This window comes from Antennarius striatus, chromosome 8 (genome assembly GCF_040054535.1).
Source record: "Antennarius striatus isolate MH-2024 chromosome 8, ASM4005453v1, whole genome shotgun sequence".
NCBI classification, from domain to species: domain Eukaryota; kingdom Metazoa; phylum Chordata; class Actinopteri; order Lophiiformes; family Antennariidae; genus Antennarius; species Antennarius striatus.
Window position 1 is genome coordinate 17,794,753 of NC_090783.1, and position 24,839 is coordinate 17,819,591.

General features: G+C 41.5%; 1 protein-coding gene across 3 annotated transcripts in view; it reads left to right on the top strand.

The window, feature by feature from the left end:
• crebbpa (CREB binding protein a) overlaps positions 1-24,839 on the top strand; it is a 67,205-nt gene that overhangs the window by 28,628 nt on the left and 13,738 nt on the right. Inside the window, exons 6-21 of one of the 3 annotated variants that reach the window (XM_068320548.1) lie at positions 2,596-2,859; positions 4,403-4,502; positions 4,690-4,827; positions 5,006-5,123; positions 5,263-5,434; positions 11,253-11,315; positions 11,912-12,033; positions 12,629-12,838; positions 14,607-14,912; positions 15,247-15,426; positions 18,982-19,153; positions 19,644-19,762; positions 19,879-20,118; positions 22,812-22,900; positions 23,431-23,511; positions 24,034-24,090. In XM_068320548.1, coding sequence (XP_068176649.1) covers positions 2,596-2,859; positions 4,403-4,502; positions 4,690-4,827; positions 5,006-5,123; positions 5,263-5,434; positions 11,253-11,315; positions 11,912-12,033; positions 12,629-12,838; positions 14,607-14,912; positions 15,247-15,426; positions 18,982-19,153; positions 19,644-19,762; positions 19,879-20,118; positions 22,812-22,900; positions 23,431-23,511; positions 24,034-24,090 — 2,431 coding nt within the window. The remainder of the gene's footprint in view (positions 1-2,595; positions 2,860-4,402; positions 4,503-4,689; positions 4,828-5,005; positions 5,124-5,262; positions 5,435-11,252; positions 11,316-11,911; positions 12,034-12,628; positions 12,839-14,606; positions 14,913-15,246; positions 15,427-18,981; positions 19,154-19,643; positions 19,763-19,878; positions 20,119-22,811; positions 22,901-23,430; positions 23,512-24,033; positions 24,091-24,839) is intronic. The other 2 variants (XM_068320549.1, XM_068320550.1) reach the window with 2 other exon arrangements.

Below are 24,839 nucleotides of genomic sequence, written 5' to 3' on the forward strand. Positions count from 1 at the left end.
ATGTTGAGTTGTCCACATGACAACAGCCGTTTTCTGTTTCGTCACCCTTCCTGATACATCCAACCAATGCTGTGTCATCAGAAAACGTCTGAAGATGACAGGTCTCTATGCGGTAGTTGAAGTTAATGGTGTAAAGAGAAAGGAGAGAACAGTCACATGTTGAGTCCCTGTGTTGCCGACCACACTGTCAGACACGCAGCATTGTGCGTTGTATATACTGTTGTCTAAAGACCAGGTAACCAACAATCCAAAACACTAAAGAATGATCAACCTGCATAGCTGTCAAGTTCTTAGGCATAACATTTGGCTGGATGGTGTTTAAAGCACTAGAGAAGTCAAAAAACATGACTCTCTGACAGCGCTTGCTGCCTTGTCCTGTGAGAGTAAACACGATTCAACAGGTAGATAATGGTATGCTCAACTCTAATACAGTAGCTTTAGGTAGCTGATTGCAGAAGATCTTTTTTCTTTTAATTGGATTGTTAAACTTTATGACTCATAAAGAGGAATAATTTATTTATTCATTCATTCACGTTCCTCCCCAAAGACACCAACGCCAGTTCTGGGTCAGACCGGGATGCGCTGCCTGCTGGTGGGAGAACTCTGTCATGGGTGCGCTTGGTTTATAATACCAATACATTTGTTTTCATATGTTTGGTATGAAGTCTGATATTATTGTTTTATCGTGGAATTTCCACGGATTCCTGCTAGTTATAATATAATTCAACTAAAACAACAGTTTGCATCCTCATTCTGTAGAAATAAATTTTCCATGACACAGGTTAAAGTTCTCTCTGCATAGCTTACATTCATTACTGATATCTCTGGATGACATTCCTTCTCTCTTTAAAGTTGAGTTTTTTTTCACTTATCTCAGCAATGGCTGCGTTCAGACTGCAGGCAAAACGGATTCCAATCAGATTTTCTTTCACATTAAATTTTTTAGGGCTGACCGTCCACACTGTTTTTAACCAGTGTCCAAATGGGATCTTGACTTTATTCAGACTGCACCACATTATTGGCCAATCTGACAAATTGCTGTCGCAACGATGTAAGGGCGGAGTCGTTGTCCAGTGTGTGAGGTCATATAATTGCATCAGTGCAACAACAAGGAAGATGGATGTAGGTTACCTCACTGCATTAAAGTTATCACTGTCAAGTAGAGTTGATGAAAATCTCAGACATACCAGATACTGGCAACGCAAAAGAGGCTAGTATATTCACCACTGCTTCATGTTGCACTCAGTGCAGAAGTTTTTGTGCAACGACAAGTATGGCGCCACCCAAAAAGCTAAGACTGAGAGGTGTCCAAGAGTTCCACTCCCAGAGGAAGCTGGACTTGGACTTCTGATGCTGGACTCAACAGGCTCAGAATGTGGGTCATTTAGGAAAGCTTGGGTAGAGAAGTTCAAGTACAAGAAAAAATATGTAATGGTTGGAAAGTAACACTGACAGTTCGGTAACGTATGCTGCAAAGCGGGAAAGAAACGTGTTTCAGCATCGTTAGCCAACTCTACTTTAGGTGAGTAGATAGCGCTGGCTGCAGCGAACTTGCGAGTAAGGTAACTTTACTATACCTATACATTATCAGTATACGGCAGTTTACCTTGATAACATTAATGTTACTCGCCTGCATTGCTGCTGTTCAATATCTCCTCCCAGCCTTCTTTGTTGAATGCAGAGCTGTCGAGCAAAAGCAGTGGGTGAACACTTGGCCTGTCCGCAAGGATGTTGTCTAACATTTCATAAAGGGGTTACGACGTGTTACGACGTGCCCCACTTTCTTATTGTCATCTTTTATTTTTTATACTTGTTTTTATGATTTTTTGATCTTCCTCTAGCATTGTAAGCACGTCTGCCTGTTGCCCCTTTATTTCATTAAAAGTGAGATATTCTCAAAAACTGCTTAATTTCTATACATACCCTCAAGGCTTGTTTTAGTCGAGCTGTCTTCCCACAGACGTTTGAGGACCCCGGCTGGTATAGCAGTACAATGGGCTAGATCACATGTGTCAAACTCAAGGCCAGGGGGCCAAATGTGGCCCGCCACATCATTTTATGTGGCCCACGAGAGCATAAACAGTCAGAGTGTCTAAAAAATAAATAGGTCAAAAGTGTGCTTTTGACCAAATATTTCTCAAAATGCAGTAATTAAGCCCATTTTAACTGTGACAAAACCATTTTGAAAAAAGTTAATGTCCTATTTTTCTTTATTCACTTGGATAGTTCCATCCTTGATCGATGGAGTTATGTGGGTTTTTTTAACCTGATAAAAGGATTTATGTTATAACAGAAAAATAAACATCTTTTTTTTCTATGCAACTGTAATGTTTGTAACTTGAATAAGTAATAAATTCAGTTATTTAATATTAAGCAGTAGTTACATTTATTTTACATCTATCTATGGCATAATACATTGAGTTATTTTAGTTACATTTATAAGTTACATCTGGCCCTTTGAGGACAGCCATTATGATTATGTGACGCTAGGTGAAAATGAGCTAAATGGTCAATATTAGAGCCTGCTCATTGTATATTCACAGTAGTTGCAGTTGAACGTTTGTGGCTGACTTCTTGATTCATATCTCTACTCAGCTAAGCTCAGTTCCCCAAGTACTGGCCTCCAGAACCCAATGTCCTCAGTCGGTGTGGGCCAGGCCACTGCTCCCACCATCAATACCTCAACTCCCATAGACCCCAGCTCCATGCAGAGGGCCTATGCTGCACTTGGACTGCCATACAGCAGCCAGGCCCCTGGGCAGACTCAGACCCAGCAGACCCCAGGCACAGGACAGACGGCAGGACCACAAAACCAGCAGCAGCAGCTCCCACAGCAGATGAGACCCATCAATGCACTTGGTAAAGCAATAAAAACTGGATAAGCATTTGATTTTGTTTCCTCATCAAATCAAATTCTTTATGTGAAGAAAAACGTTTTTTAATTTCACAGATATTTCACATTTTTGTTAACCTTCAGTTCAACGCACAGTATTTTCTGCACTATAAGGCGCACTGGATTATAAGGCGCACCTTTGATGAATTGTTTATTTTATTATTTATTTCATCTATAGGGCGCACCGGATTATAAGGCGGATGTAATAAAAACATTGAAATAGATTTAAAACTAGTGGCTGCAGTTGCGCTATCCGTCCACTAGCTAGAGCATTCATGACTGAGTACCTTTAGTCAGCTGTGAATGGCTATTGTTATGTCAGTGAAGCCATTCTGAGCCTCATCAAGGAAACGTGATCACTTGATCACTTTGCCATCTTAGAAAGAATTAAACACGCATATTAAAAAACCTGACATTAAAAACTGGTTAAATTCATTACATGTGGACCACTTAGTTCGAACAGGGCGGATTATCCCCTGATCTCACATTCGAAGCAGATATTTAAGCTCCGATGTTTGTCTTCCGTTTATTAATTAAATATAGTTTCGATCGATCGGTAGTGCAGTCGGAGGTGAGGTGCAGCTATTTGCTGCTGCACTGTGTGTCCTAAACTATTTTTTAACTAACTTTTAATGTCAGGCTGATAATTTACTGGAAAATGCGACTGACTTTAACGTCAGTGTCTCACCGCCGTGAATCTCACAGCACGTCGCTACAGACAGAATACACAAGACGAAATGCGCCCCCCACCCTCCCGTAACGTGTTGTTTCAGGTATCAACTACATTTGCAAATCAATGCAGCACAGCAGACACCTTTGTTTAGTCGTGACTCTGCTCTTGAAACTTCAGAAAAGGCTGGAAGTTCAACTTTGAGGGTCTTTCATTCACCTTTACGCCAATTTCTCGGTATGTTTCCACAGACTAATAGAAAGGACCGTCACTAGATACCAGATTACAGGACAACGGCATTTTTTAGACCAATTAAGTTTAAAGTGGGTTATTTCCGGCGCCAAAGTAGTTGTGAAATACTGAGATCAGTCAGTCAGTCGAACTTTATTAACAGAATCGTTGAAAATTCCCTGCTTTGCTACGTTATCATAACCAGGTACCGCTGCTCTGCCGTCGGACTACTCTGCCAGCAGGCTGCTCTGCCATCAAGTCAGTGAAAGCCGACACTGCGGCAAAGCCCTTTGACTACCGTTGTTAGGGGGCGTAGTGTCTTCTGAGGGTGCCTCCTGGGGCAGCATGACTGCCTACCAGACTGCCGGCTGTTTGTCAGCGATCTTGTTTTAACCAATACTAATATTAATGTTAATCCATATACAAGGCGCATCGGATTATAAAGCGCACTACGGGATTATGAGAAATTATAGGCTTTTAGGTGTGCCTTATAGTGCGGAAAATACGGTAATCAGATGTATATTTTATTATAATTTTAAGATGGCATATTCTAAAAGCTCAATTTTGAAATTGTACAGAAGTTTGCCCACAACTTTCCATATTTGCAGGCAGCCAGATGACTCTTGGAGGTGCCACAATGGGCGTGACCACTTCAGACCAGACAAACCTGCACACAGACTCCCTTCCCAATGCACTCAGCTCTAACAAGTTTGTTCTCATTAATTTATAGATTAGATTTTTACATGCAATATGTTTTTCAATTTCATTAAATTAAAATTGGCAGTTGAGAACATACTGGTTTACGTTTATGTTAATGACACTGCTTTTTGGAACAAAAAACCCGAAGTATTAATGACAGAAATAAAAGCTTTAACTTATAACTCTTCTCTTCCAGTCAACTGCTGTCAGATGGATCAGCTGTGGGCTCGGTGGGCAACCTTCCCACAGCTGCACCCATCTCCGCCACAGGCACCAGGAAAGCGTGGCATGAGCACGTCACTCAGGACCTGCGCAATCACCTCGTCCACAAATTGTATGTACCTTTACCAGACATCTGTGCTTTCCTAAAATGTTTGGATGTCTTGTGACTTGTTAATCGCCTAACCTTGACTATTCTGTCAAAGCCAGAATTTTAAAGCAAACTGGTTATTAACATTGCAGCATAAATAATGGCCAGATTTTTTTAACTGCTGGGAACTCGTTTTTGACAGAGTACAAGCCATATTCCCTACCCCTGACCCGGCAGCTTTGAAAGATAGACGAATGGAAAACCTGGTGGCCTATGCCAGAAAAGTGGAAGGGGACATGTATGAGTCAGCAAACAGTCGGGTAGGTTTTCTGAATCATGGAACCGAAGTTGGAACAAAATCTATGACAGAAGTTGCAATTTTTGACCTTGTTAGGGCCATCCTATGAATGGTGTGCTAATTGTTTTCAGCATTTTTACTGTTTCCTTTTCTACCTCCAGGATGAATACTATCACTTCCTTGCTGAGAAAATTTATAAAATCCAAAAGGAACTGGAAGAAAAGAGACGTTCAAGGCTACAGAAGCAGATCATGAACCAAGCACCTTTGGCCGCCCAGGGGACCCAGCAGTCTAGCCTTCCCCAGACCAATGCCTTTGGCCCAAGGCCGCAGAGTGAGTGGACTCTTACTAAGACTTACAAAATGTCAGGGGAGTTTTTTGCAAATACTTAACTGCTGCGGTGCCCACCAAATCCCACAAGCTACTCATAGGGGGCTGTGTGGCTGCCCCTCACTCGGCCATCTCACTACACCACCCCCCCACTTCAACTTGCATGCTTAGAGGCCCTTTGTGTGTGTGTGTGTGTGTGTGTGTGTGTGTGTGTGTGTGTGTGTGTGTGTGTGTGTGTGTGTGTGTGTGTGTGTGTGCTCATGGCCTGTATATGTGTGGAATATGTGTAAGAGCAAAAAAAAAAAAAATTCCCCACGGGGCTCATTATAGTGTTTTAAAAAAAAAAAAAAACTTAATTCGGCAATGAGCTAAAATAGCTCATCTTTTGGATCGGACGACACAACCAGGCTTTTATCCCCATATTCACCAATGAGCTGCCCATGAACCTGTCACTCGTCCACCACTGCAGACTAGGAACAAGATTTGCAGTTTTGACCCACTTGTCCCATTGTCACACAATTTGGTCCTTGTCAAACTTCTTGTAATCGTTGTACAGTATTTTCCACACTATAATGCGCACTGGATTATAAGGTGCACCTTTAATGAATGTTTATTTCATAATTTATTTCATTATAAGGCACTTATAATAAAAATAAATATATAAAGAAAACTGTCGTGGCTATAGTTGCGTTATCCATCCACTAGATAGTCTCGCTAAAGGGACTGCATTCATGACTGTCAGTGTCAACACCTTCAGTCAACTGCGAACGCCTGCTCTTGTTTTGTCAACGACGCCATTCTGAGCCTCGTCAAGGAAACCTGATCACTTGAGCTCTTTGCCGTCTTAGGAAGAAGTAGACACACATGGGTTTTTCTCTAGTTGCTGAGATTTACTGATAAAAGTAGCACAAAATACTGCAGTTCAAAATTATCTGAAAAAACATAGTCAAATTAGATTTTATTTGTATAATGCCATATCTTTCCAAATAGAGCTGGTCTAAACCAGTTTCTCAAGCCTATCTACAGAAAGCCAACATAATTCTCCAGGCGCAAGCAGTAGACAGGAAAACAGCAGAGCCGATTCTCAGCGCTCAGTTATAACCTCAACCCCCACACTGTTACCCATCTGGTCATCAGCCCAAACAGAATACACAAGTCTAAACTGCGCTCCCCCCCCCACAGTTACCAGTTACCTGTTGTTTCAGGTGTCAGCTACATTTGCAAATCAATTGCAGCACACCAGGCACCTTTGTCTAGCAGTGACTCAGCCTTTGAAATTTCTTTGAAATTTTGTGTTTCCGCAGACTAATGGAATAAACGTCTCCAGATTACAGCACTGACATTTGACAATGGCATTTTTTAGACCAATTACCATATTGGCCTGAATATAAGACCACCCTGATTATAAGATGACCCCCTCTTTTTCAAAACTCTAGTTTGAAAAAGACTTTTTGAACACCAAATTTAATTTTTATACAGAAAATAATTACAGTCCATCTCCGTACATTACACTCTGTGATGCCATATTTCATAGCCACTTTGCAATTGTTTGAACACTCTGCCTCATTTATCACCATCATCTTGAAGTTTGAATCATAACTTCTCCTCAGCTGCCAGTTAACCTGGCCGATCTTCGACCCACTTTTCTCCAGACTGTTGCTACGTTTCTCCATTTTCTGTTTATCTCTTCTCTTATTCGCTTCTGTTTTCTTTCTTTCCGCTATTTTTGATTTTTTCTCCTTCGTGTCAGGGGTTCGCTTTTGCCTAGGGAGTTAAGTTCAGCATTTGTTTTAAACAGGGCTTTGAACCAGAATTTTTTGCCAATCGGTTGGTTCCGAACAGAAACGGAATTTTAAAGTTTCCGGTTTTGCGTTCCACCCATAAACTGACGTTCCTTAACCGGTTAGAACAAAAAAATATAGTTCCTGAACCGGTTAATAACATTCCTTTTAATATAAATATGTAGGTGCTGTAATTTGTGCACCACAAGACGCGTTTAAAAGCCTTAAAATTTCTCAAAATTCAATGCTGCACCTTTTAACATTAAGCGTCTTATGTGTACACTGAGTTCCAAAATCTGTAAAAATGTTTTTGTGTGACTTGAGTCAGCGCTCCGCCAGATCGACCATTGTCCACCGACATAGGACGTATTACGTCACTACGTACGCCGGCAGCGATTGACCAATTAGAGAATATGATGCGAGGCTACGTCCGGCACACCTCTGGTAGGTACCGGTATAGAGTATATGCCGGTACTGTACTGCAGGTATGCTGTTAACCACATTTGTTGGGCTAAAGACCCCCGACAATGGCGTCAGCGAAGAGACACGCTTACGACACAACATGTAAACTCCAGGCTATCAGTTCCGGTTTTTCCGGTTAAGCTGTGTGCATCTGGAGTGATGGATGAGAGACGTGAACACATGTTTACCAGGACTGGAGGCAGTGCCGAGCGAGTTACACCCCTACAATATGTGGTGGGTTGCGGATGCGGATGGACTAACGTGTCTGCTTCAACTTTTGTCCGATGTTTCGCTAAGGCAGACACCATTACCGGACAGACACCAGGAAACGTGACGGTCAGCGATAGTGAAATTGTCGAGTTATTCAATGCAGACCAAAGATGAGGACTTTGAAGGATTTAGCACAGATTTATCAAAAAGTAAAGAAAACATATTTAAAAAATAATGTCGGTGTATTTTTTGAAATTTAAATTCGTAGTACAACACAGTCCAACCACAGTCAGCTTTTTGCTTCCGTTAGCAAGCGTGCACCGAGCAATAACGTGTACCGTGTGTCCAGTTTAAGTACAGAAATAAACTCCGTTATTTAGACTGCGCCTCTTTGTACAATGAGCCAAATGGTGCGCAAAATACAGTAACTTAAGGACTTTTAAATTGGCAACTAAAGCAATTAGTTTGTATACTATAGACATGTCCCCTACCCTACAGTAAACTACCACAGCACTACACCTCTGCTTTATGAATGTTGTATCACTATAGTTAAGGCTTATGCCTCCTACTTAGACACTACATGAAATAAGACAAGAATAACTTCCACCATGTCATTTATTGCTGAACAACAGATCTTCATTGTACTTCTCCCATAGCTCAGTATTGCTACAAAGTGTTGGCAGTACATGAACACACTGCACTGAAAATGACTGCAGCCAATTAGTTAATGTCTAAATCATACATTTTTAAGATTGACATACTGCAGTGTTTACCTGTTATGATTAAATTGTGACTGGGAGACTGCCCTTTTCTTAACTGTTGCTGATAGCTGCTACTTCTCTCTGCTCTCATCCCGCGTCCAGTGAATGACAGGAAGTGAAACACGAGGTCAAATATTTCTTTCAAGAACGAAAACCCCCCCCCGGTATTAACCGGTTTACAATCATTTTCTGTTCCGATTCTGTTCCGGAACATTAAAAAATATAAAGTTTTCGGTTTCGTTTTCGTTCCTGCCAAAATACCAAAAGTTTCCGGTTTTCGTTTTCATTCCATGAACTGGTTCAAAGCCCTGGTTTTAAAGATATCTGGCGCCATCTAGCATTGTGAATGGGTACAATGTCTAGACCCCGAATGTAAGACGACCCCCACTTTTTCAGTCTTATTTCAATGAAAAAAACACCGTCTTATATTCGGGCCAATACGGTAAGTTTAAAGTGGGTTATTTCCCGCGGCACAGTGGTTGGGACTGGGGTCGTCCCCTGATGACTTAGTCGGGCATTACTGCCGGCCAGACTGCCAGCTCTTTTTTTCAGCGATCTTGTTTTTAACCAATATTAATATTAATCCAAATATAAGGCGCATCGGATTATAAGGCACACCGTAGGTCTATGAGAAAATTATAGGCTTGTAGGTGTGCCTATTGTGCGGAAAATACTGAACATTTTTTCTGCCTCTGATATGTAGGCTTAGAGGACAAAATGTACATCTAACTCTGTCACAGGTGCTATGATAGTGAAATAATCAGTGTTACAAACCTCACCTGTCAGCGATCATAATGTCATGGCTGATTGGTGTATAATGTGTGGCATTTGGTATGGTTTAAGTCAATCAACCAAAGTCATTTGCCTTGACCGGTTGGGTGGGAAACTAAATACAACGAGAATTTGGACAAAGAGAATGGCAGATAGGCCAGATGAAATTTGCAGTCCAAAGTACAGTGGTACCTGTATTTACGAAATTAATTGGTTCTGGAAGAGATTTCGTAAGAAGAAAATTTTTTAAGTAGACGCGTTTTCCATGCAAATGCCCTAATCCGTTCCAAGCCCCCCAAAATTCAGACATAAATGTTTTATAAAGCATAAAAATGCATCGATACATGTAGCCACAAGAGGACACAAGCCAGTGTCTTATTGTGCCGGTCCCAAGCACAGAGGGTTGCGTCAGGAAGGGCATCCAGCGTAAAACTTTTGCCAAATCAAACATGCGAATCTGTTCTACTCTTAAAGACCTGACCGGTACCAAAAAACCTTCATCATCATAGCAAAGACCACTAGATACAGTTCAATGAGATCTTCAATGTAAGAAGGAGCCTCACAGTGAGTAAGAGTTTAAACGTGATCATAAGGATCTGAATTTTTTTCTGAATTTTTTCGGGAGCCAATGTAAGGATTCCAGGACAGGAGATATGTGCTCACTCCTCCCAGTAGGAGTCAGCTACATTCTGAGCTAGTTGAAAAAGGCGCTCGAACAGCCCGATAGTAAGGAATTGCAGTCTAATCTATAACTGACAAAGGCAAGAATGATTTTTTTCTGCGCCCTAGAGGACCCACGGTGACACCGGTGTCACATGTCCGTCTCTTCATTATAAAGCTTAATGTCTGATTTTAACTCGTTAAGTCCCTAAGCGAAGTATACTCAACATCCTGGTATCAAGACTATGTGACAGTCATGTGTCTGTGACAGAAAGTGATCTCTCCAAAATAGTAATAAAATAATAGTAAAACTAAGTTTTATTGTTCTGTAAAAAACTTGAGAAATGTGTTCTATATGGTCCAGTTGGTCTGTGGTATAACCCACATTATTTTCCTGTAAGAATAAATGGGTGTGGGCTCTCTAGGGTTAAAGGATAAGAAATGTCTCATTTTTAGCAATAATTCGTAAATAAAAGGCTGTCCGAGACACAGAATATAGGAGTTAAAGGACAAATCTTGATCAAAAATCACTCCTAAGTTCCTGATATCACTACTAGAGGATAAAGCAATGTATAGTAATCCCTTGCTTATTTGTGCTTCAAGATGCACGGCTTCACTACATTGCGTATTTTTAGTAGGAGCTTGCTATTGGCTGACAGCATAAATGTGCGCACTGTGTTCCGAGACTCAGGGTAGTCGATGTTGGAGATAGCACAATAGGGTTGTTAAAAAAGTGCGTAAGATGGTTGTGGCTTCCGTGATACATGTACCGTAGACTATCCCCATCCGTGAAAACTACATCAGGTGATTTGATCACATGATCACATACTAGGGGACATTTACTCACTTCATTGTAAAATTATGAAGGTTTTATTCATGTAAAGGGAGTGTAAAGGCTAGAGCAGTTAAGAAAATATGAGGTGAGAATAACATTGCACTTATGGAGCAAGGTTTCATAATATCAGATGGTCTGCAAGAGACTGACAATATGCAGGCTATTAAAAGGCCATTCAAATTTAAGTGACAGCGGAGATTTTAAACAGTCCTGCTTCATGCCGTAGAAAACATGAGCACTAAGCAACATCTTTTGGTACTCCCTTGACAACATGACCAAGAACTTTGTGTTCACACCAGTGAAAATAAATAAATAAGTTGTGTTTTGTTTTTTTCTTACAGATGGACCTGTTCCTCTGCCAAACATGCCTAATCAAATCATGAATCGCATGCAGGTTTCGCAAGGTATGTTTTGTATGTTTCATGTTGCATCTACTATTTTCAAATAAGACAATGAGTGGCTCAGTTGGGCCAGCAGGTCATCCTATGATCACAAGATTTGCGGTTCAATACCCGCTCCCGTCCAGTCACCTCGGACTTTGGACGCAGGAGCTGCCCGCCACTCTACCCCACCCCCACCCCCCACTCCCCACTGCATACCTACAGGCCCCTTGTGTGTGTGTTACAGGGCCTGTACACACTATGCATGAATAAAAACTTCATGGTATGACCTAGAGTGTGATACTAATTTTCCTTTGGGAATAAATAGACGATATAATTTTTTTTAAATTAAGTTGCCATACACATAAAACAAGAGCTAGGACACTACTAAGACATGTCTTACACTGCATTGTTTGTTGTACCAGTAATTTAGCCTAACTGAAGTTTGCACTGTGTAGTGTAAGCTGCCTGAATACTGACACAAGTACATTTTTGACTGAATGGTTACTTATAAGATTGAAGAAGGAACAGCTTTCAATATTATCTTGACATTGTTTAGTTCTTTTTTTTGTTTATTTGTGTGTTTATCACTGAATGTTGTGGTCCACTCTTCTTTACAGGAATGAACCAATTCAACCACATGACTCTTCCCAATGCTCAGATATCCCAGGCATCAATGGGACCTCGAGCTGCCTCACCAATGAACCACCCTCAACAAATGAATATGAGCTCCATTCCAGCGGTGAGGGAAGACAGACGTAGAGGGACATGAGAAGTTAGAAGAAATGTGACGTACTATAACACTTAAATGCTAGAAAATTGACACAAACCTACTAATACTTACATGGATTTCATAAATATGGAGATGACTAAGTTTAGAAGGGGATGGGGAATGTTTTAATGACAAACAAGTAGAAACCCTGGTGTTGGTTGAAGATGATTTGCTTTCTGAGAGTGCACAGAATTTTGGATCACCTTGTAGTACAAAATAACATTATTCAATAATACTGTGTCTTCAAAGAAAACGAGCACAGTGACTATCAATGGTTTGTCAAGGCCATTTTTTTAAACTTCAGTCAGACTTAAATCAGCCAATTTAAAAAGCGCTCTATTAAGGATTCACATTTCTTGGAGTCGTCAGCCCCAGTAATAATGCGATAGTCTTAAAAATCCTGTGAGTGCAAATTCTTTTTAATGATCACAGTTATTCCAAGTCTCAATTTGCAGGTCATTTGGCTCTCCTGAATACCTAAAATTGGATATGATTAAATTTGCAGGGCCCTTGTTTCTAGTTTAATCAGTGTAAATGGTGCTAATAATAGTTTCCTTCCCGGTAGATGGGCATGTCTCCCTCTCGGATGCCACAGACCCAGGGCATAATGGCAGCACATGGAGGTGCAAACATGGTAGGCCAGACTCCAAGCCAGGGACAATTTTTGCCTCAGACACAGTTTCCTCCAGGTGCTGCAGTCTCTGCAACAAGTGCCATGAATGTCACTGTGGGACCTGGCATGGGCCAACTGCCTGCACAGGCTGCTGTCACCCAGGTGAGATATCAACAAGGACAATGGATTGAAGCTGTAGAAAATCAGGCTTGATCACTAATTTGAATTGTGCTATCTGTTTTGTAGTGACTACTAAAATACTAACTTCTTGAGAACTAAACTTAAGGTTGCTTGTGTAACCCTATTCTCTGAGTGCCACAATTGAGTTTGTCACAGGAGTGAACGTCCTCAAGAGAAACTCCTGTTGCACTCTGCCTGCTGGGATTGGCTGGAACTAAGCATATGAGTTTCAGGAAGGGTGGAGACCCTTTCTCAATTAAGGGGCCTAACAATACGCTGCCCATTTGTCGGAGAAACATCTTTTGATCAACAACATTAATACCTCTTTGCTAGGAAGAATTAGGAAGAAAGGTGGTCTGGTGAGACGGTCACTAATGCTTCTCAGAGAACCAGAGTTACGCAAGTACGTAAGTTCTCTATTGTAGCATTTGTTTTGTGTCTCACATTTGGAAAATACTGACTCCTGGATTGCTGGGCAGATGTTATCAGAGTATCAAGACTAACTATCCTGAAATAAACCCCACAAGAGAAGGTATGCCCGTGGGTAGACCATGTGTTGCTCCCAATACTCATCTGAGAAGAGTGATGGGGATATAGGGTGACAACAGATAAATCGAGGGGAAAATACCCTAACACCTTCAGCATAAAAGTCGGATCAGATTGGGCTCTAAGGTCACCCTTATATTTCCCGAGGAGAACTCAGCTTGACGTCTGGATAGCGTTGGTGGAAAAAGTCATTCTTTTGACCACTATGTACTTAAAGAAAACGATGACTGTAACAGAACACTGAAACAGAATTTTCGATACAAAATGAAGCAGAGACACGTGTGTTGTTTCCCGTATTCACCAACTTATTTCCATTTTAGCAGTCACCTCAGGTTCGACTTCAGGCCAATCACACTTAGCAACTGTACAGTTATGTATTGCAAGTCCAAATCCACAGAAGAAGTAGAAAATGAGCCATCTCCCTCCTCAGCAGTTTCTGATGGTTGGGGTTTTGCAACCTGGCCCGACAATCCTATTGAAGAATAATTGTTATTATCCTTGTCGGTCATGAGGAATTCTGACCCACCATCTGAGTCTCCATCCGCCCTCTCCACCAGATGATCGAGTGGGTTTGCCATGAAGACTGGCCCATCTAATTCTTGGAGAGATAATTCAGCAGAGCTGAGCTGACTCAGACTGGAAATTCTGCAACATTCAGGCAGGTGTTGTTACCGTGAGGTCGACTGTTGCTGTTCAGTTTAGATGTTGCGACTGTAAGGTCGGCACTCAGGCTAGCTGTTGAAAGACTGCTACTTCCCACGATGAGTCTGCCGTGAACAAAGAGCCCGACTGAGTTTTGCTCATTTCAGTGGCGTAGTTAAGCTAGGTCACACAGACAAAGTTAACTTGACAAAGGGAACTTGCTTCTTTTAAGAGGAGGTCTATGAATGATGGACTGGCCCCTTTATAGGGGGCTTTACATGCGCCTCACTCCCCTCCAAGGCATTCCTGGCGGGCAGAATGCAATAGGAGCTTCAGGTGAGAGCACGCCAATGGCTTTTGCAATGTGAGTCACGGAACAGATGCTATCAGTGAATTCCAATTACTTTGAGCAATAACTGCTCTTAAGTTGTACTCATACCAACCAGAGTGTTCTCTGTTAAATCGTGCATGATGATAAGCTTGTCTGTTTGAACCTTTGACTATGTGTGATCGTGGTATCTCGTCTACTTGTGCGTTTGTACTTTATATGTTCTTTTCTCAGCAGCAGCAGAGTGTGAACCTTCCCATGAATGCACTTGGCCCCTCGCTGGGCCCTCAGCTAGCCTCTTCTCAAACCCCCTTGCACTCCACGCCTCCTCCTGCTGCCTCCTCCGCCTCCACAGCTGGGGGGGTCACTAGCCTGCCACATCCCCAGCCCTCCAGCCGCAGCTCCACCCCCACTCTCCTTGGTCCTGCCCCAGCCCCAGGAGCCACCCCACCCCGCCCCACCCAACCCCAACCCCAGTCCCAGGCGGAAGTCCCTACAGCAGCACAGACGCAGCCCCTGCCACAACCCCCTACCACGCCGGTGAGACTATGACCCTCCAAATCACCTCAACTCTGACTTCTCCCGATTCCCATCTCTCTGACTGCTATGTACCAACCTGTCCCATCCACATCCAACTTTCCACCTCATAACTGCATCATCACCACATTTTATAGCACCTATCACAAAGAGAATATTACATCTATCATCTCTAGGAGCAGTAATATCAATATAGGTGGTGTTCTTCTGTGCAGTGGCTTCAGCTGTGCATGTCAAATGAAAGAAAAACTGTTGTGCCTCTCCCAGTACCTCATATGTGTTGACGTTGTCCTCTTCTATCACTATTCAAGCACTCTACCTCCCTTTTCTATTTCAGCTGTCTCAATCAGGGGCCAGTCTGGATAATCGTGTTCCTACACCAGCATCAGCTGCCAGCGCTGACCTACACTCACAGCATTTTGGAGCAGACCTTCCAACCCAGGAGGTCAAATCAGAGGCACACCTTGATCAACAGGAGTTAGAAACTGCTGATGGGAAAAAAGAGCCAAAGATGGAGGTTGGTTAAGGCTGTCCAAATATTTGAAACTTTCATTACTTCAAGTCAGTTAAATTTTTCAGTTTGGTAACTAAGGCTGCTGTTAAGTCAATGTTGCATTAATTCTCAAATAAACTATTTAAAATTAAATACTAACGGACTAAATAACGGACGGACAGACAAACACACAAACACTGACAATAAAAAGACATCACCGCTTTGAAGAAGGATGCAATAAGTTTACCCTGGCCTCGTAGCTGCAAGTTAAGGCTGTTTAGCATTTCTGTCACATCTGTTAAAAATGCAAGGTGTTGGGGGCGGCAGTGGCTCACTGGTAGAGCAGGCGGTAGAGCGGGTCATCCAATGTTCCAAGATAGGCGGTTTGATTCCCGCTCCAGCCCAAAAACACCTGGAGTGTGAGCTGACAGTGGGAGCACTGCCGATGCGCCGTTAAGCAAGGCGCTGCCCCCCTCACAAGCTGCTCCTTTGACATGCACCAAGAAGGAGCTGCCTTCCACTCTTATCTCCCATTGCTTGCTTACAGGCCCCCTTGTGTGTGGTTGTGTGTATTACAGGGGACTGTACACACTAATATGCATGTGTAATTGATTGACTAACATACTAGAGTGTGCATTCTTGATTTCCCTTCGGGGATTATAACAGTATATAAAATTAAAAAAAATAAAAATAAAAGAAATTACCATTCTGGACCCTTCAGCTCTGGAACTGTTTTGCAGAAGATGGGGGGCATTTTTTGGTCTTGCTCAGGGGCCGTTGCCAAATGTGGGGGAGGGCCGTATCTGGCCCGCAGGCCTTAGTTTGGGGACCACTGGTATGAACTGTGCATCATGTGACAGGATTAACCTCATAAATCATAATATCCACTTGATGTCCGTAAATATTTAACATTTCAGTTCAATCTAGGCTCTGACTCTATTTTGGGTATTTTTTGATACTTTTTATTTTGTCTCGAGATACCAAATCGAAGAATGTTTAACATACCCATGTGCGCAAACACACACACACACACACACACACACACACACACACACACACACACACACACACACACACACACACACACACACACACACACACACACACACACACACACAAAGTCCCTCTTACCCTTGTAGGGTGGTATCTGTGTGTCATACAGTGCCTTGCGAAAGTATTGGCCACCCACAAGATCTTTTTGACATTTTGCCACATTTCAGGCTTCAAACTTAAAGATAACAAACTGAAAATATTTTTCAAGAATCAACAACATGTGAGACACAATCGTGAAGTGGAACCAAATTTATTCAACATTTTATATTGTCTTTACAAATAAAAAACTGAAAAGTAGGACGTGCAAAAATATTGGTCCCTTGTTCTCTCAGCTCAGCTAACCGACTCCAGAAGTTCCCTGATGACTTCTGAATGATCCAGTGATCCAGAGTGCACCCGTGTGTCATTTGGTTCCACTTCACGATTGTGTCTCACATGTTGTTGATTCTTGAAAAATATTTTCAGTTTGTTATCTTTAAGTTTGAAGCCTGAAATGTGGCAAAATGTCAAGTTTTGGGGGGGCCAATACTTTTGTAAGGCACTGTATATATAAATTTATATATATGTACACTACTCAAAAACATAGGAAAACTTCAAAAACACATATCTAAAATGATCTTGAATATCTTTCCTGATAATAAGTTGGTGTTGTATTAGTAACAAAATGATGCAACATAATTTTATAGTAATGAAAACGATCACCCAATAGAGGGGGGAAATCAAAGACACCCCAAAAATGGAAGTGAAAAAATGAGGCAGCAGACTGGTCCATTTTGCTAAAAGGTCATTGTAGCAACTCAAAGTGATTCTCAGTAGTTTGTGTGGCCCCCACGTGCTTGTACACATGCCTGACAACGTCGTGGCATGCTCCTAATGATACAACGGATGTTGTCCTGGGGGATCTCTTCCCAGATCTGGACCAGGGCATCACTGAGCTCCTGTACAGTCTGGGGAGCAACCTGGCAGCGCCGGACGGGCCTAAACCTAATGTCCCAGAGGTGTTCTATTGAGTTTAGGTCTGGTGAACGTGAGGGCCAGTTAATGATATCAATGCATTCATCCTCCAGGAACTGCCTGCATACTGTAGCCACATGAGGTCGTGTAGGAGGAATACAGGTCCCTCTGCACCATCGTAGGTTCTGACAATGGGTCAGAGGATTTCATCCAGATACCTAATAGCAGTCAGGTTGCCATTTTCTAACCCGTAGAGGTCTGTGTGTCCCTCCAGGGATATGCCTCCCCAGACCATCACTGACCCACCACCAAATTGGTCGTGCTGAATGATGTTGCAGGCTGCATGAAGTTCTCCACACCCTTTCACGTGTCGCATGTGCTCAGGTTGAACCTGCTCTCGTCAGTGAAGAGCACAGGGCACCAGTGGTATAGTTGCCAATTGTGGTGGTCTATGGCAAATGCGAATCGAGCTTTACGGTGTTGGGCAGTGAGCACAGGACCCAATATAGGATGTCAGGCCCTTAGGCTACCCTCATGGAGCCTTTTTCTGAATGTTTGGTCAGAAACATTCACACCAGTGGCCTGCTGGAGGTCATTTTGTAGGGCTCTAGCAGTGCTCATCCTGCACAAAGGAGCAGATAATGATCCTGCTGAGGGTTTAACATAGCAAACCGTCTTGCAAGGGCACTTACTGGTGTGCCACCGTAGAGGAGTTTGACTACTCCTGCAACCTTTGTAGCATCCAGGTACCGCACCATGCTATGAACAGATGTTGATCCAAGCCGAATGAAAAACTACAGCAGCAGAAATTCAGTAAAAATCAGCCAAAGAGATGAGGAGGGAAAAAAAGTATCAGTGGCCTCAACCTGGAAAAACATTCCTGTTTTGGGGGGCCGTCTCATTGTTGCCCCTCTGATGCCCCTGTTGTTGATTTCATGAACAACAAAGCAGCTGAAACTGATGAACACCCCCTCTGCTATTTAACTGACCAGATCAATATCCCAGAAGTTTGACTGATAGGTTGCAATAATTTGATAAAAAAAAGTGTTCGTCTAATGTTTTGTATCCACCTTTTCGTCTCTCACAAGGCTGGGAATGAATGATAAATTGACCTCTTGATTTACACCTCGATTACTTCAGGTGTAAATCAAGGGTTTAGGTCAATTGAATGTAATTCTTGAATAGTGATAGTGAGTATCTATTAGGCTGTAAATAAAGGATGAGGCTGTTTGTCAATGAGCTGTATAGTTGGTTTGGATACACGCAGCTCTCAGATAAAGCTGATTTTATTCATCAGAAAAAGACAAGTTTTGATTTAGTAGCGTCTTCATCAGCTATGAAACTGGTTATGTGTTCGCTATGAAGCTGTGTGTCCCTTACGTACACACACACACACACACACACACACACACACACACACACACACACACACACACACACACACAAACGCACACACACCTGACATTTTGGATTGTCAACAGAAAGAGACTTTCAAGAAACAAACCTACTCATATGAAGTAATGATAAGGGAGTATATTTTCCTGTTTTGAGTCATTACTCTTTTGCCTGTAGATTGAGGAAGACTCCACTTCAGCACTGGTGAAAAAGGAGGAACCAGAAGAAAAGCTGGAACAAATGGAGGTTGATGAGAAAAAGCCGGAAATGAAGACCGAACCCAAAGAAGAGGAAGATATTGGAACCAACAGCACAACCTCCTCATCCCCCTCACAGTCACGTAGAAAAAGTGAGTCTGATGCTAAGTGATGAATAAAAGCTGTAGATACTTTATTTATCCTGGGGTAAATTGTGTATATCAGTTGCTCACAGACATAAATGCACACAAATACTAAATAAATACACAATATACACTTGAAAAAGTTGATACCCACTTGAAAACTAGCTGCTATAGATGTAAAATTAATTATGACAGAAAGTTAAAAGAATGTAACATTGTGTTAATGTGTGATTGTTTTCTGTTTAATTAAATCATTAGCTGTGTGGAAATGTTATTAAACACAAATCACAATATTCCCGTCAGTATATAATGTAGCCTTTGCACTCTGTTGTTCCAGTCTGTTGTCCACATGAAGCTCATTTAAATTTTTTGTGATGAATTTGTTTTTCATCGTGTCACAGTGGCCTGCCCCCCGTTCTACTTGTTATTCACTGCTGTATTATACACCTTTTCTAAAAATCAACCACCTACAATCACCATTCCATTCTTTATTCTTCAGTCTTTAAGCCAGAGGAGTTGCGGCAGGCACTGATGCCCACTTTGGAGTCTCTTTACAGACAGGACCCCGAGTCGCTGCCCTTCAGAATGCCAGTAGACCCCACAGTTCTGTGTATCCCAGTAAGTGGCAGATAAGCACTTGAATTCTTGAAGCATAATTCTTTTATTTGTATGTGCATGATACAGCTACATTGTTTAAAAATAAATTCTCCAATGCTTTGTCTTTCTCTCACTAGGACTACTTTGACATCATTAAGAACCCAATAGATCTGTCAACAATAAAGCGTAAGCTTGACACAGGCCAATACCAAGAGCCTTGGCAATATGTAGATGATGTCTGGCAGATGTTCAACAACGCGTGGCTTTACAACCGTAAAACATCCCGTGTTTACAAGTTTTGCTCCAAGCTGGCTGAAGTGTTTGAGTCAGAGATCGATCCAGTCATGCAGGGCTTGGGATACTGCTGTGGGAGAAAGGTAAGATGAAGGTTGTGGGTTACAAAGTGAGTTAATGTTATTATGAAGCGGCTTTTTTTGCTGGTAGTGAAACATTTATACAAAGTCAAAGTATATGCAATCAAGTCACTGAGCAAACATTTTCTCATTTTACAAATCACTTTGGCATTGAGTAATTGCATAAAAATAATATAGCAGAGGTATTCAATTAAAAGTCCAGTTATAAAAATTTCCTCTCCGTAAAAGGTCCGAACCCAAGTCTAGTTTGTGTCCTATAGCCGACCCCTATGTCCACATTATCATTTATCATCAATTTTCAATGCAGGATATGTTTAACTGAGTGCACAGATAGCTCTTTTACCTCACCATAAATAAAAGTAGACCCAGGCAAATAAATTTCAAGCCTTTATGTTAGATTGAAGAACACACAAACCTGAGACTTAAAAATAAAGAAGAAGATGAAGATATACTTTATTGATCCCCTCGGGGAAATTACATTTGTCACTCAGGTGTACATTTTGTTACATTTTTGTGTTAGTTTTTCACAGTATGTACATGCCCCTGAAACAACCACAGCACACAAGGGGGCCTGTAAGCATGCAGTTAGTACACACAATACACAACATCAAGCTGTACATTGGGAGGCAGAGTGACGGGCAGCAGCTTCCTGGAGTGCGCCCCAATAGAGCAGCACGAAGGGGGGACGGCGCCTTGCTCAAGGGCGCCTCGCTCAAGGGCGCCTCGGCAGTTGCTGGGAGGTGAGCTGACGCCTCCCACCGTCAGCTCACACTCCGGAGATGTGAGCTAAAGTGCAAAAAGAGCTGAATAATCTTTTTTTTTGTAAATTAAAGACATCCCAGCCTAAAGAATTGAAGGCCTACACTTCAAGTAAAAAACCATTAACATGTTCAGAAAGCATAAATAAAAACTGGCTCTCTCAGGGGAAAAATGCAAACAGAACTTTCTTCATGAGAGAAACGGGCATGTGGCCTACAAATACTTGAACACAAGCTGGGCTTGCGCTAGCCATTTGCCACTTCGCCATAGGTGAAGTAAATTCCATATGGCTACAAGGTTTTTAGCTTGTATGGCCACAGTGGTGTTCTTATTTTAAGGAAAAAAAGTCTAAAACTTACAACTTTTTTGGACTCTCAAAAATCCACGAGCAATAACATAAGAAAACAATAGCATGCGGCTATTTCCGCATTCCAACGGAATGACCCGAACGCTCCCGATCATTAAATATGCACTCGGCTGATGACCGCATTTCGCCCAATAAAAAAACCCACAGGATTCCTTTTTTAAAAGCTAAACCCGCGAATTGGTGTACGGCAAGGCGAGGACGATCGATCGAAAGAAAATGAGAAGAGTGTTTTATAGTGGATTTTGTGTTAAAATTCTAATTGAACAAGAAATGGTGAATGCTGAGAGGGGGTAGGAGTGGTGACAGACCGATCAGAAGGTAAATGAAAGATATTATCAATACTTTTTTGTAGTCTTAGACTTTTGATCCCTATGACCGGCAGGAATAACCAGCGATGCAAGTAAATATGTATTCACCTCGCTTGCTATTTTATATGCCTTTTTAAATTGAAATGAAAAATCATATGATCAAATTAAAAGAAACTAAACTATGGCATACCAATGGTATGATTTGGTACCAGCAAATCAGTGTGACTTCTGCTGTTGTTATTGAGAGACCAGTTCAGATATGCGTGGGTTCACCTTGGCAAGTGCTACTCTAATGTAATTTTCACAGCAAAATCTTGTTTCTTTTCTTTTCCATGCAGCTTAAGGAAGTGTTCCTTTATTTTTGCCAGTGCGAGACTAGAGTTGCTCAACTTGACATTGCAAATCATGCAGAACACTGACTCCCATCACGTTCTGTTATACAGTACATGAAAAGTCACGTTGCACATGTTCGTCCGACCACTTTCTTTTTTTTGCTCAACATAGTTACTATGAATTAAAATATTAAGAGAGCAATCAGATGACTTACCATCATTCATTCATTCATTCATTTTCTGCCGCTTCATCCGCTGTGGCGGGTCACAGGGAGCTGGAGCCTGTTGTCATTGTAAATCAGAATTGGTTCTAAATTGACTTACCTGGTAAAACAAAGGCTAAGTAAGATTAAAAAATAAATGTACTCCGATCTCCAGTCCTAGCCAACCGCTCATGAAACATGCCACAGTCAGCTGTATGTACTTCTGAAAGCGGTCAGCATCCCGACACAGCTCCTGGGACAGCTGTGGTATTCCTTGAGATCAGAGTGCATCTGGAGGATGCAATTTACTGTACAACCTTAAAGGGACTTCCACAACAGGAACAAGTTGGCTAAATTCACAGTATGAGCAGATAAAAATTGATCCTTTTCGGGATGCAGAAAATCTCAGGGAATCCCCAGGATAACTAGAATTACAAATCTATTTGGGTCACAGTGACCAGCAACTGCATCAGAGCAACAAATCGCTGAGGTGCTGAGTGACAGCGACATAAAAGACATGGCCCAGTCTTTTTTGTAGCTTAAAAAATGAAATCAAAGAAAAAGTGTTGATGTCCAGGATGTGGTTTTGGAAAAAATAGCTATTACATATGGATTGTGTATGTTTACCTTTTACTATGTGTTTGTCACCATTACATTCGTTCATTAAAGTTAAACTGAATTTGTTGAATGGTTTGGAGGTTTGACCTGTCATCTAACATGTTCGCAGTACGAGTTCTCTCCTCAAACCCTGTGTTGCTATGGCAAGCAGCTCTGCACTATACCAACTGGAGGCACATACTACAGCTACCAGAACAGGTATCCAAATTTGTTTGGATATATTTATATTTTTTGTTGTTAATCTTTACAGTTATAGCTGACAGTAAACTCCACAACTGATAAAATGACAGTTGCTCAAATTTTAATTTTACACATCGCTCTTTTGCATTCAGAGTTACTTTTTTTATTGGACAATAAATGCAGCCATTGTAACTGCATTATGCTTCTCCTGTATCCTGGGATCTGTTCCACCGTACTGTGCACCGCCTGCTGTATAAACTGTGTAACTGCAGCTCTTATTCTTATTTATGAATAAGAAGCTTTAAGATTGGAGCAGCACACCAAAATTTGTTACATAGCAAACCTGACCAACAACAGGCAGGTACGGTATAGTCAGTTTACTGTATACAACCAGTACTGGGTCAGGGATTCCCATACAGTTTAGGATGAAACATGAAAAACAAGTAGTATTTTTGTCACAGGTTTGTTGGACAGATAGTGAATTTATTCTTAAATGGCAGAGTAGAATGAACTACATGAACTACAATGATGAATGTTTCTTTTTGTAGATATCATTTTTGTGAGAAATGCTTCAATGAGATCCAGGGTGAGAGTGTGACATTAGGAGATGATCCTGCACAGCCACAGACGTAAGTTAAATGATTATTGATAAACCCACTGCAAAACCTTGGTTTTTAATAACCAAGCTTTTCCAGTGGCACATAATTAGTAGCATATTGTTTTCTGAGTTTTCTGCAGTTTCAATTGGTACTTGTCAATATTTTTTTGAAGAGCCAATGTTATAGTCCCTCAAACTTAAAACCATTCCCGTTCGACTTGAAATTGGCAGCAATGTTGCTGAATGTCTCAAGCTGTGAGCGGGATCTACTTGTTTTGGTAGCATATTGTTACCCCTGAAGGGAAAAGCCGAAAGGAAAAGAAGAAGAAGATTGCATAATATTAATTCAATGTCCAGATGTCAGGAGTTAATTTTCATGAAATGTTTAATTTGTTTCTGTCTGTGTCCAAAATAATGTCTTTAGATGTTAAATCATGTATAATTATTTGAGTTTCTATAAACAGTAATATTGTAGCTGAGACAGAAATTCCAACCAAAATGAGCAATGTCATGTTTTTTTCACCCGCACCTTCTTTCTTTTCTCTGACTTAAGGATGATCTCAAAAGACCAGTTTGAACGGAAGAAAAATGATGTGCTCGACCCTGAACCGTAAGTAGAAACAAAACTTTACAGCCTTTAACCTCATTTAACATCATTGGCAACTCAGCATACCACTTATATACAGGAACACAACTCTTTGTGTAATTGCTTTCAGCATAAGAGAATATTGGTTCTTATTCCTTTGATAGCTGTAGCGGTTTGCTTTCATATTTTCTAATTGTGACTAATTGTGCAAAATAAGTACCGTATTTTGCGTACCATAAGGCAAACTTAAAAGCCTTAAATTTTGTCAAAAATCAACGCTGTGCCTCTTAACATGAAGTGTCTGTGTACACTGAGTTCTAAAATCTGAAAAAATGTTTTTGTGCAATTTTGGTCAGCGCTCCGCCAGATAGGCCATTTTCCACCGACATAGGATGTAATACGTCACCACCTACGCCGGCAGCGATAAATCAATTAGAGAACATGATTTGAGGCTACCTCGGTAGCAGTATATGCCGGTACTGTACCGTAGATATGCTGCATAACCACTTTTTTTTTTGGCGAAAGACCCCCGACAATGGCATCAGTGAAGAGACACACTTAAGAAGCGCAATTCAAACTCCAGGCTATCAGTTACGCGGTTGTTGCGGTACAGTGCGCCCTCATTTTTTGCGGGCAATGTGTAACAGAAACCACAAGCGATTAATGAATTCCGCAATCAAGCGAATCAAACTATCTTATTATTTACGTAATTTAAATGTTTATGACCCTCCCCATACTGATATTGAACCACCTTCTATCTGTATTACCTTTTC